Genomic DNA, 14022 nt, shown 5'->3' on the forward strand with positions numbered 1-14022 from the left:
TTTAATTACATGCAAACCAACATATGCAAGAAAAAAAATAGACTTCTGCTAGAGAAACAGAAAAGACAACAACATAGTCATATTTTTCACATGTATGTTAACTTTAGAAATCATTTTTATGGGTTTTAATCAGTTTTGCGACATTCTACGTGGGTTGTGTAATGATGTGCACAACCATAATCTATACAACATCCTAAAGTGCCCAGTTTTACAAAGTACTTTTGAATAGTATTAGTGTGCACAACATTCACACTAGGGTCAATGCCAATTGGCCCTGAGCACTTCCTTACATGAACAGTCTCAGAATACAAATGCAGTTTTGCAAGCTATGTTCAAAATACCACAAAACACCATAAATATTTTCTTTTGCATTAACCAAATAGTTTGAAAAACTAAACTATGATTTTTCAGAGTGGGTTTTATTGAAATAATAAGCCTTAATCCTCTTAAAGAAGTCAAGTTTTGAGGATGCTCTCTGAATTACAGACTACGAAGCTCAGTATGCTCCAAAATAAATGAAAATGTGTCCTCTATTTTAATTCTAAATTGTGTAAGACCTTAATTTTTTTTTATAAGAAAAATGCAACACAGCAAGGGTCTAACTTTGTATTTTGCAATTGGCAGTAAATATCAATGCACATTTTTACATCTCTTTTTCTTCCTTATTTGTTTTACCTAATCTGTTTTAGGCATCAAGTTTTGCATACATTGATTAAACATAAAGTTGTATACCCCGCATACAAAAGCTTCAGCCATATCAATGGCAACTAAAGATTACAGATCAGGATTGTTTCCTATCCCATGTTTCCAAACATTACTGCAGCTTTGACCAACATTAGTCTCGGATGTGCATTACTCCCTTGAACAAATACATGTTTGCCATTTGCTACATTTCTCATTACCATATATACTACAACTTACCACTGACATCTCTTAATCAAGTGAAAATAAAATAAATGTTATTTGTCTTTTTCAACATAACTACTTAACTCTAAGTAAAATGTGCATTCCCTACAAACTGCATAGAATCATTTCTAATTTATAATCAGCAGTTTAATCATTTGGCTAGCAAATTAACTTCTCTTTGGCACAACACAGCAAAATATGGAGGACATTCATTGCTGAGAAGAAACAAAAAATAAAAATGATCTACTGAGTAGCATGCAACAAAGCTCAGAAGATGTCACAGTCAGATACTCCTCAGCAGTGATACATTCAGAGAATCTTGAAAGTTCCAATGGTGCATGACAAAGATCTACCAGCCCGCATGCACTATGACTTTGTTGTACCTAAAAGGTACTGCTTGAGGCTGTTAAACGTTTCCCAATATAAATCCTAGAAGAAAACAAATCATACTGGTTAGTTTGATGCAAAATACTTAAGTTACTAATTAAATAACATTAGCAAGGTTATGAGTTTTACAGACAAGAAATGTGATATTAGATTTCTGCCCAATCTGGTACACAGGGTGACTGAATATATTTTAATACATTGATGAAGTTCCTCAGCAGAAAATTCATCATCTTACCCTGTTGTTAATTTCATCAACTACTCTTTTACCTCAAGCCAGTTCACTTCCTCCTCACACAGTAGTAAGGCAGACTGCCTGGGGGTTAATGTAGAGGATTAATGCTACAAATGGTTAATGAACTGCTTCCTTTAGTCCAGGATCTGAGCTTCATTTTATCCATTTGCTTACTCTGAGCAAGTCACTAAAGCAAAGGAGTACTCTGGAGCACTTGGGAAAACTGGACCAAATTCCTCAGTGGTCTCCTGAACCACATGCCTAGAAACAACCTATGCACCTAGAGACTCAAGAGGAATCTGGTTGTTTTAATGTCAAACAGCTAGATAAAAATATCTGTGTGGCATGACATTTCTTTGAATATACACCACAGTGAGATTACAGCACATTATCTGTGCTGTTTATTAAGGCTCCTGACAGGACATATTGTCAGAAAGTACAGTTGTGTGAGAACTTATCGTAGCAGTAGATGCACTATTGATCACTACTGCAGTATCCAAATAGATGGGTTTTCACCACTGATGTCCCACAGGGTACCAAAGCCTAATCCTTCCATTAGCCATACATCCAACTTAAGATCTCAGCCAGTGAGCATAGGGATACATAAGTGGACATACAAACGTATATCTTTACTGCATCTCTAAGCCAGCACCCTGAAAACCTCTGGGAAGAAAGTGGTTATCTAGGAGGTGGAAAACAGGAGAAAAGAAAAGTCCTTCTCAGTCCTATTGGCTGCCAACCAAGGCAGGAGACTAAAAAGAAAAGATAAAGAGGAAAAGAAGGGGGAAGAATACTGCAACAGTGATCAGCAGGATATAAGTTCTGACATAAATGTACTATATCCTCACTGAAATCAATGCAGTATTCCAAACAGATGGGTGATTCACAAAGCTTAAGGGAGAAGAAGGATGGTTGGATTAGAGTTCTGAGAACTGTCTACGAGGCCAGAAAGGACTGACCTGGTAAAGGCAGATCTGGATTTGGAAAAGGCGTCTACTGTACAATGCTTAGTGAAAGTGTGCACTGAAGACTAGGCAGCTGCTTCCAGAATCAGTCTGAAATCTACCCACTTGTAGAAAGCTCCAGAAGAGGCCACTGCTTTAGTAGAATGAGGTAATGGGAGAAAGGTCAATTATCTGCCATAGTAACTGCAGCAAAAGGAGATGGACTTAGAAATCCAGCTAGCAATGGTCTGGATACTGGCTGGCCCAGCTTAAAGTCCAGGAAGGAAACAAACAGTTGGTCTGACTTTAAAATAGACTTAGTCTTGTCAAGGTAAAATGTGTGCTATTTGTGTACATCCAGGTAATGTACAACTCTTTTTCTCTTGTTCTATGGCTTAGGAAAGAAAGTGGGCAGGTTGATGGCCTGACTGAAGGACATCGCGTTTACCACTTTAGGCATGAAGGAAGGATCGACCCACAGGAACACTCTGTCATTATGGAAAATAAGGAAGAGGGGAGTAGCCATGAGCACCTGCAGCTCTGAAATCCATTTAGCAGAAGTAACAGGTACTGACAAAATGTTTTTTCAAGTGAAGAATTTTAGAGCAGAGGAAGCTGCTTGCACAAAGGAAGGCACTGTAAGCTATTCCAGCACATAGAGGCGACCCCAAGGGGAGACACAGGTTTTCTTGGGGAGTTTAGGTACAAGACCCCTTTTAAAAATGTTTGACCTCAAGCCTGGACATAAGAGGAGGGTTAAAGAGAAGACAGGCTGCAATGGCTGAAAGGCGGGCTTGTAACAGCTTAATATGCTAAACCAACTTTTATGAGTTCACACACAGATAAAACAACAGAAACCTAACAATTTACTGGGTCCAGATTTTTAGCTTGACACCAGACGGAAAATCTCTTCCATTTGGCTATGTAAGATTTTTGAGTAGTGGGTCTCCTTGCATCCTGGAGAACTCAAAGCATGTCCTCAGAAAACTGATGTCTGGAAGGGATCATAATCCTATTATCCATAAGGTTAGGCTGAGGGACGACAGGCTGGGGTGAATCATTGAGTCCTTCTGTGTGTGATCAAGTCCACTTTATATGAAGCTTGTGGTGATTTTCCCCTGGCTAAGGAAGCGAGAAGGGGTAACCAATGCTGCCTTTGCCAAAAGTGAGTCACCAGCAAAATTTGTGTTTTTTCTTTTTAGATTTTGAGTAATCTTTTTGGAGCAGGGACAGTGGAGGGAAGGCATAAAGAAACCTTCCTGTCTACTGCAAAGAAAATACATCTGCCCTCCAAGCCTGGGGACAAGATGTTCATGTGCAAAAAAGAGGGAGCTGTTTGTTGCTCTCCAAGGCAAATAAAGCTATATGTTGTGTATCTCACTGGTGGACTGTCTATGAAAACCTGTTTGTTCAGCATCCACTTGTGGGGGTTTCGATGGACCTGCCGAGGGAGTCTGCCAGGATACTGTCCTAGGAGGGGATGTATACTGATTTAAAGGATGTACTTGACTTGATGGCCAGGTCCAAGCAAATTGAGGCAACCTACACATTTGGTAGGATCTCGTCCCTCCTTGCTTGTTTATTTACTACATGACTGTTGTGTTGCCTGTGAATACCTTTAGAGGATCTGGTTATTAGAGATTGGAGACGACTTGTAGGACCTGAATGAGAGTTCTCATTTCCTTCAGATTGCTGGGTCTGCCTTGAAGTTGGGTACCAGCAACCCTGGACTGTGAGGATCCCTGTACATGCCTCCCAAGCCTCTTTGGAGGTGTTTGCTTGAATCTCCTGACTTGGAGCATGCATCTTTTCAGAATCACCTGTGACACTCACCAAAGGATCTACTTCTTTAGCCATGGTAGGAAAGGGAGCTGCATGTCCAAGGGGTGATGGTACTGAGACTATGCATTTTTCAAATACCACTGTGTTTTCCTATATACAGCCTGGCTAGTGGTAACATAGGAATGGCTGCCACCATGTAAACTAGTGCTCTAAGTATCTCTCTCTCTTGCTGAACAGGCATGGAGAGATAAGAAGGATTTGAAGTAAGTTGTGAGGCTCTGTACCTTCCCTGGGGTAAGATGGCATGCCTGTTTTTTGTGTCTGGTCTGTAATCCGAGAAAACCAGGTCTTTTTTTAAGCCTTTATTAAACTATCACTTAAGACACAGGCAAACACACATTAATACAACAGAAAACAAACCATATTAACATTTTTCCATTTACATACATTATACATCACATCCTTGCAACTATCATCAGTCCAACATTACATAAATTGCCGAGTTCCTGCCTTCCCTTAAACCTAACTCTTCCTCCTGAACATTATTATACATGTACACGTCTCACAATTTCCATTTATTTCTATGTACTTTACCCCTTCCCTTTTCTAAAGATCCCTCTTCCAGTTCATTTATAATACTCAATACTTCAAAGGCAGCTGGTTTAGACTTTGATTTCCATTTTCTAGAAATTGCTTTTTTGGCCACCAACAGAATTAAACTTAATAAGACCTTACTATATCTACGTAATTCAGATCCCATGTCCCAACTCAAAAGAATCAGGAATAAGGATAACTCTTCAGGATGTCGATTGTGGCCACAGCTAACTTAGTAAAACTTAGCAAAAATAAAATCCTCTTTCCAGAGGCATAATCAATCCGGTTAAGAGTTTAAGCAGATTTTTATTCAACGATGGATGAGTGTTCTTATCTGATTTCAGACTGAAAATTGAACCACTTAAATAATATCACTCCAGGGGGATTTTACCAGGTCTCTAGGTAAGGGGCTGCAACTAGTGTATTCATATTACCCTGTGGTTACAATACCTTATTATACATTTTCACATTCTATGAAAGAAACCACACCTTACCACAAATTAAAGGAGCAAATATTTATAAACAAATAAATAAAACAGGACAAATAAGGACATAATTCACCCAGAAAGTAAACATTTAGAAACACTTTCACCCTTAGGCTTCCTCGGTTTCATATGAAAAGTACACAGCAATTTTACATGTGCAACACAGGGTTATTTTTATACGTGTGGTGGAGGACAGTACCTGCTTGTACTGGGTTCACTTTTAGAATTTGCTGTGTCCCCTTTCATGGTGTTCATGTTGATAACAGTGTGCAGAGAGCCAAAAAAATCTTACATTGTTGAAAGTATGCAGATAATCCCATCCCAGAAATAACTGCAAATAAAATACAGCAGACATGACATACAAATGCAAACAGAGCTTGGTGGCTCTTTTCCAGAGAGTGGGGTGAAATTATTCCCTTCAGATCTTTTTGTCAGACGTAGAAATGGCCACTAAGCACACTTGAGACCTTTCGCAAGCCTCCTTAATTTTGAAATAAGTGAGCTCAAGAGAATGATTTCTTTAGTTACAGCCATTTCCTCACCCAATATTTTTGACAAGAGTACTCTGTAGGAAATTTTTAAACTCTGCCAACTCATTACACTCCCAAAACATGTGTTCCCAGTTACCCCTTTCTTCTCAATCACATCTCCAACATTTGCTATCTACTTGAAGAAAAATTCTTTGAAGTCTTCTTGGGGTACTAAAATATCTCTGCAAACACTTCCAAGCAAAGATCCTAATCCTTCTGGGACTTTGTTGCACATGTGGGAGCCATATATATGCCCTCCCACTAGTCTCTTGTAAACTGCTTTTCCAGTCTCTCTTCCCAATCTTTTCTAATATCCTCTGATTGATTCTTATAGTTATCATGCTATATTTTATATGCCCTATTAATTATTCCTTTTATAACAGCAGCTTCAGTTTTAGATTTAAATAAACTTTACCAGAGCAGTCTTTCACTTAAGATTCCCCTATCATTTTCTCTTTGTCTATACTCTTGATATTAATCCCTAGTATGGAAGGCAGTCTCCAGCCTGCAGTCCAAAACAGCTTCTTGATCTCATCCCACTCTATTACCTTTCTGTCTCTAGTTATTTGCTCCCAGTACCTTAGTTCCTTTGCCATTTTTCCCAGTAAATTCCAACCCCCTCTTGCATATTCTCTGTACCCCTAATTACAGTATCCTTAATGGCAAAATGTCCTTTCTCCATTCTCATGTCAGCTTAGTTCTTAGCATTCTTTCAGCTACTTTATGACTACAATAATCTGTATGGCTGTCATTATTCTTCTTAAGGATCTGCATCCAAAATCCCGCTCTCTCTATTTCTTGAACTTCCCACCTGCTTCATTATCATCCCTTTCCATTTTGAATTATCTTCTGCTTGTGTTATGCATATGAGCCTTAACTGTATAACTCTAAAATATCCCTTCAGAACAAGTAATCCCAAACCACCTTGTTCTACTGGAAGGGTCAACGTATCCCACTTAACTCTTGCCCTTTCCCCTCCCAAATAAATCCCTCAACTCATAAATTATTGTCCATAACTTCTCCTCTGGCTGATAAATATATGCCCTGATCTGTATAGAAAAAGTACAGTTTTGTACCTACCATAAATGTAGATGTCCAAGAGGTATGCATCTGCAGTCCTAACATATGGGTTGTCCTGCCTCAGGCAGCCCTTTGGTCGGCCGGATTCCAAAGTCTGGGTCTGGCCTCGGCTGATGTCGCACTTCACCCGACGTCATAGCTGCTGTCAATTGGGTATAAAGGCATCAGCCTACGCCATTTTCCTCAGAGTTTCTTGCCCCAGATGCCAGGTGCCCCCTAGGAAGGCTAAATTTGGATAAATGCAAAAGATTCCAAACAGTAGAGAGCAAACAAAATAACATGTATATACATATATACAAACAAATACACCATAATAGATTCCCCCAGCCAGCTACAAGATGGGCAAATACCCTAGGAGTACCACAGAGGGGAAGGAGGGTGGGTAATCCTGACTGCAGATGCATACCTCTCGGACATCTACATTTATGGTAGGTACAAATCTGTACTATGTCCTTCAAGGATGCATCTGCAGTCCTAACATATGGGTAGAATACCATAGCCAAACTGGGGGAGGAGGCACTAAGAAGATTATGGTGTAGTTAAGATCCCTTGCAAAACAGCAGTGGCAAAACCTGCTCGGGATCTGGAGTATAAAGGTAGATTATAATGCTTGGCAAATGTATGCATGGAGCTCCAAGTAGCAGCCTCTAAAATGTCTTTGGTAGCCACTCCTCGTAAGAAAGCTGTAGTAGTGGCTGTAGCCCTTGTGGAGTGAGGTCTGATGTTCTCTGGAGTTGTCTTTCCATGAAAAGAGTAACAAAATCTAATGCAATTTCCTATCCATTTTGAGATTGTCTGTTTTGAAATTGCTTTTCCTTCCATTCCTGTTGCATATGCTACCAGAAGCTGGTCAGTTTTCTATTGTTCTTGGTTCTGTCCAGGTAGTAGCGCAATTGCCTGTGCACATCAAAGGTATGCAGTAGTCTTTCCCCTGTTCTGTGGGTTGGGGAAGAATGTTGGTAGGTGGATTGCTTGGTTCAATGATATCCTGGAGACCACCTTTGGCATAAAAGTAGGGTTAGTTCTCAAGGACACTCTATCCTGATGGAAGATAAGGAAGGGCTGTACTGCCATTAATGCCTGTAATTCAGATACCATTCTTGCTGAAGTGATTGCAAGTAGGAAAGCAGTTTTCCAAGATAAGAACTGTAATTCTGCTGTTGCTGCTGGTTCAAAAGGGGGAAGTGTTAACTTTTCTAGCACAAAGTTCAGGTCCCATGTAGGCAAAGGTGGCTTCCTTGGAGGCTTTACATATTAATACCTCTTAGAAACTGCCTGAGTAGAGGATGAGAGAAGACTGGAGGATCCATGTTGTATTCTGCTGAAATTGCTGATGCATGAATCTTAATGGAGGAGTAAGACAGGCCATTGTGGAAGAGTTCTGCTAAATATTCCAGGATGTTAACTATGTTTGCCAATGATACATTTTCTCCTTTTGCTGCACTCCAAATGAGGTATCTTTTCCATTTTGCTGAATAAGTTTTCCTTGTGGAGGGTCTGCGAGCCTCCAGGATAATGTCTTTAACCCTCTGAGATAAATCTGGGTTATTTTGTTTTATGTAAGATTCCAAGCAGCTAGCTGCAGTGTTTTCAAGTTTGGATGCAGGATCTTGAAGTTGTTCTGTGTTAGCAGTAAAGGAACTAGAGGTAGAGGCCATGCGTGTGCTCGAGACATACTCCTCAATAGCGGTACCAATGCTGCCTCGGCCAGTCTGAAGCTATCAGTATGATCTTTGGGTGATCTTCTTTGATCTTCAGTAGCATTTTGTGCATCAAAGGAAGAGGTGGGAATGCATATGCTGTTAGATTTTCCCAACTGAAGGATAGGGAGTCCACCTTCCAAGCAAGTGGGTGGTATGTCCTTGTGCAGAATTTTCTCAATTGGTGGTTGTGTGGGGAAGCGAACAGGTCTATTTCTGGTAGCCCCCATTTCTTTGTAATGGATTTGAAGATGTCTGGATGCAGCATCCATTCGTGGGCATCCGTGGTAGTTCTGCTTAAGGTGTCTGCTAGTATATTTTCTTTTCCTGGCACAAATATAGCCTGGAGCTGAATGTTGAGGTTCAGGGCCACATTCCACATGTCCATTGCCGTCCGGCATAGAGGATATGAATGTGTGCCTCCCTGCTTGTTGATATACCACATAACTGTCCGTCCTTATCAGCAAATGACCTTGTTGAAGAAACGGTCTGAATGTCTGAATTGCCCGTTTCACTGCCAGCATCTCTTTTTGATTTATGTGTAGGTTCAGCTGGTCTTGTGTCCATAGGCCTTGTATACACTTGTCTACCATGTGTGCCCCCCAACCGAGGTCTGAGGCGTCCGTGGTGATAGTCTGGCTTGGGTGAGGGCTGTGGAAAGGCAGTCCTTTGTTCAACTGACAGGCCTGAGCCCACCACAGGAATTCTTGCTTCAGGCATGGAATTATTGGAATTTGGGTTTCTAGGCTGTGCTTGTGCTGAGACCATAAATTCCTTAGGTACCACTGCAACTTCCTCATATGTAGTCTGGCATGTGGAATCAATATTATGCAGGATGCCATGTAACCCAGGGCTTGCAGGACTTTCCTTGCTGTAAGCTGGTTCTGCGTTGTTAATGCCATGAAATAGAGTGGTAGTTGCTTTTGCTTTTCTGCTGTGAGAAAGGCCATTTGATTTGATGTGTCCAGTTCTGCACCCAAGAATGTTATCCTTTGGGATGGTACCAGCCTTGACTTTTTTATGTTGACTGTGTATCCCAGGGCTTGCAATAGGTGAATAACCTTTTCCAAATCTTTTGTTAATTTGACCTTGTTGTCCGCTTGTATCAGGCAGTCGTCCAGGTATGGATAAATCTGAATTCCCTGAAGCCTGCAATGAGCAATTACTGATGCCAGGCATTTCGTGAATACTCTGGGCAGTAGATAAGCCAAAGGGCAATGCTGAGAATTGATAATGCTCTGATCCTGCAAGAAATCTGAGGTATCTTCTGCAATCTGGTCGTATAGGGACGTGCAGGTATGCCTCCTTGAGATCTAGAGTCACCAGCCAAGACTCCTTGCCCAGCATGGGAAGGAGTTGCTGTAGGGTCAGCATTTTGAATTTTGGAACAATGAGATATGTGTTCAAAGCGGACAGGTCGAGAATAGGTCTCCATTGGTTTTCTTTTCTTGGCACCAGGAAAAGTCTGGAATAAAATCCTTGTCCTTGTTCCATAGGGTACCTTTTCTATAGCTCTCATCCTTAGTAAGTGGTTGATTTGTTCTAGAGCATTTGTTTTTTGGTTTGGTGGTAGGTTTGGCATTCCTCTCTTCCTTGGTAGAGTATGGAAGTGAAACCTGTAACCTTTGTCTATTGTCTGTAAAATCCATTTGTCTCCTGTAATGTAATGCCAGTTTACTGAAAATAAGGCTAGCTTTCCGCCTAAGGGTGCTTCCAGTTGTTCCCTGGTAGGCGGTATCAGAGCCAAGTCACTGTGACTGTCCTGTGGTAGTGGTAGTAGCTGGGTCTGTGGCAGTACTTCTCTGGTTGTTAGGCTGCCACTGGCGCCCCTGTAGGCACCTCTGGATTGACCTCTGCCCTTGGGCCTATTTCTGCCTCTCTGTGCTGTGGTGGTGTCTGGAAAGGACCAATTCTTCGAAGGCCAATTTCTACTAAACCTCGGAGGCTGGACCTGTAAGAAATCCTTGACTGTTTGAACAGATTTTGCTTTTTCTTCCACCTTCTTTAACACTTGCTGTGCAGGGGAGCCAAACAAACTGTGTTTCTCCATGGGAGCATCTAGGAGCTTTGACTTTACATGGTCTGGTAAGGATTGCTCTTTTAACCATGCATGCCTTCTGATCACTGTACCAGTCATAGCTGATCTAAAGGAAGCCTCCAGTGCATCATAGCCGCATTTTAAAGAATGATTACTGACCTGCTGAGTGTTATGTACCAAATCCTGAAGTTACTTACGGTCTATAGGTTCAGGAGAGGATAGTTTTTTATTTAGCTGATCTAACAAAAATTCCTGGTATTGAATCATGTGGAATTGACAGTTTAAGGCCCTAGCCGAAAGAGTAGCAGAAGTATAAACTTTTTTACCCCATCTCTCTAATGCTCTAGATTCTCTTTCAGAGGGGAGGGGGTTTTTGGCAGAGGCAGTTGCTACAGCTTTGGGGCCCTGTGAAATAGTATCAGGATCTGCAATAGGAGCCTTATACAGGTGATAATGTGTGTCCGGGACCCTGTAGTATCTGTCGGGCTTAGCAGGGGCCGGGGGAAGAGAGTCAGGGGCAGTACAAGCATCATTAAATGCATCATCCACAACTGTTAGTACTGGAGGAATGGCTAAAGGCCTATGCTGTGGCAAGTGTAAAAAGGTCCTTAGCCTCTTCCTAGAATCTGAAAAATCCTGGCCCTGCTCTCTCATAGCATGCAAGGTTTCCCCAAAAGAAAATTCCTCAGGAGGAGAGGCAGAAGGAATGGAGTCTTCTGCGTCAGAGTCCTCATAAAGAGAATACGGGCCTTCTGGAAGATTTGAGTTTTCTGAATCATCAGAGGAATAATCTGAAGAAACTGGCTCAGGGGGCTCTGCTCTAGGCCTCTTCTCTGGAGGGGGATGAGAGGCCCTGTCAGGGTGAGGATGGGATCCCCTGATCAAAGAAATGAGATCCTCTGCCAGGCTGAGCATTTGGGAACTAGAGCTAGGCCTGTGTGAGGGGGTTTTAGCAGGCAAGGCCTTAGAAGATTTAGCTGCTTTAGCCCTAGAAAAAGCTTTGATAGACATGGATGCAGGGGGCCTAGCAGCTCCACGTGCAGGAGTAGATATGTCTAAAGGAATAGTATCGGATAAATCCTGGGTGCCTGCTACAGCAGGAGAAATTTCAGTAGCAGATTCAGCCATGCTGTGTGAGGCCTCGGCTGTCGGAGGTATGCTTTCGGCCTAAGGAAGAACCGAGGACTCGGTTTCAGCGAAAACCGAGACACTCGCGGTTGGCTTAACCGTGGTTTCGCCGAAACCGCAGACCGCGAGTGTCGGTCCTTTTCCTTACGCTTTTAGCTAATTGTGAAGTTGGAGTCTCCGGCGGCATTTTGTAAGCAAAGCGGGACCAAAAACTCCTCCGCAAACTCCGACCGACGTCTAAGTGTCCGTCGGTTGAAGGAAGCACAGGCTAGACAAGCTGCTACGTCGTGGTCTGGGCCTAAGCAAGGAAGGCAGTAAGAGTGGAAATCCCTATGAGGTATTTGTTCCCCACAAGTTAAACAATTATTTACTTTTTCTGACATCGGCTGAGGCAAGAAGGAGTCCCCAACGGGGTACTTAGCTTTTAAGAAGTCTTCGGTAGTAGAAATCTCTGGATCTGACCGACCGGCACTTGCGAACAGCTTCTGCTTTGGGCACCGCGCGGCAAGAAAGACTGAGGAAAATGGCGTCGGCTGATGCCTTTATACCCAATTGACAGCAGCTATGACGTCGGGTGAAGTGCGACATCAGCCGAGGCCAGACCCAGACTTTGGAATCCGGCCGACCGAAGGGCTGCCTGAGGCAGGACAACCCATATGTTAGGACTGCAGATGCATCCTTGAAGGACATCTAAAGGGACTAAAATTAATTTCACTACTTACACCTTACTATCCATATTCATAAACAAGAGCTTCGTTTCTCAGTTTTTGTATTATCTTTTAAGTCACTTCTCACATATCCTTATAACAGAAGCCTTTTAATCCATACTCCTAAACAATTAATCTCATGTCCCCATAAATATGGGTACTGCTGCGCCAATTCATGTGAGTACACAATTTATGGCTATAGTCTTTGTTTTATCTTCATTAATTTTATACCCCTTCCCCCCAAAAAATGCAGCCGTCTCAAAATGTTCCACAACTCTGAGATGTCCTTTTCTACATTTGTCAGGTACAAAATATTATTTGTAAATGAAGACAAGTTTTCTTGATTACCATACCAATTATATCCTTGGATTTCTGAGTCCCTTATTTTCTTTGTCAGTGGCTCTAGTTATAAAACAAATAAAGGTGAAAGAGGACACCCCTGCCTGGTTCCTCTGTTCAAACAAAACTTATCAGATAGGAATCCACCCACCTTAATTCTTGCCTTTGATCCTTCATATATCCTCCTAATTAACCTTATTAAAAGGGAAATGCAAAAGCTTATTAAAAGCAAAAAAAAAAAAAAAAAATTCAAAAGCTTATTAAAAGGGAAATGCAAAAGCTTCCATTGCCCTACTTATAAAATCCCAACTTAATCTTTTGAATGCTCTCCTCTGCATCAAGACCCACTGACAATGGCAAAATTTACTTTATAACCACAATTTAAAATATAAATGGGTCAACAGGAAACTGGGTCTGACCGGTCTTTAGGTACAGCCACCATACATTTTGTTCAAGATGTTGGTGCATCCCCTTCTTTTAAAATACTGTGAAATAAAATCTTTCAGATCTTTATCACTTTCTTCCCTCCTAACTTCCACAGGAATACCATCTGTTCCTGAAGACTTTCCTGAAGATTGATTATACATCACCATTTTTACCCATCTTCTCCTATCTTAACTGTTAGTTGTTGAGTTTCATCTACCTATAGCCATGGCAGAATTAAGTCCTCCTTAAACATTTCCATTTGTGCTCTTTCTTTATTCCTGCATTTTTCTGCTTTATACAAATGTTCATAAAAAATCCAAAACATCTCTAACACTTCCATATGATCTCTGGTTATTTTTCTTGTTATATATTCCTTAAGTCTGGAGACAACCCTTTCTACTTTCTGTTGCCCAAGTCATTGGGCTAAAAGTTTTTGTGCTCTGCAGTTATCAGAAATATCTGCTTAACAGCAATCTTTCTAAACTCATGCCTACTATCCAGATGTTCCATTATTTTCTCTTTAGAAGTCTGCATTTGTGCCTCCTCTTGTTCTGTGAGATTCCCTTAATTCTGCAATACTTTAACCTTACCTTCATCAGCCCCTCTAAGTAATTCCTATTAATCTTTAGCCATATCTCAATTTTTTATTCCTACTCTATTTTTTAAACTTTGTTTTCACTTTATCCCACTCACTAGCTATAACTTCTGAAGGTATTTCTGTTTTTTTAACATTATGGATAACAT

The 14022-nt window shown here is 41.3% G+C and overlaps 1 protein-coding gene across 1 annotated transcript in view; it reads right to left on the reverse strand.

Moving 5' to 3' along the window:
* Nucleotides 1-400: 400 nt before the first annotated feature.
* BNIP3 (BCL2 interacting protein 3) overlaps nucleotides 401-14022 on the reverse strand; it is a 317078-nt gene continuing 303456 nt past the window's right edge. Inside the window, exon 7 of the mRNA XM_044056808.1 lies at nucleotides 401-1335. Within this exon, the coding sequence (XP_043912743.1) occupies nucleotides 1290-1335 (46 nt within the window). The 3' untranslated portion in view covers nucleotides 401-1289. The remainder of the gene's footprint in view (nucleotides 1336-14022) is intronic.

Source organism: Protopterus annectens, chromosome 14.part0, assembly GCF_019279795.1.
Source record: "Protopterus annectens isolate FY-2018-M chromosome 14.part0, PAN1.0, whole genome shotgun sequence".
NCBI classification, from domain to species: domain Eukaryota; kingdom Metazoa; phylum Chordata; order Ceratodontiformes; family Protopteridae; genus Protopterus; species Protopterus annectens.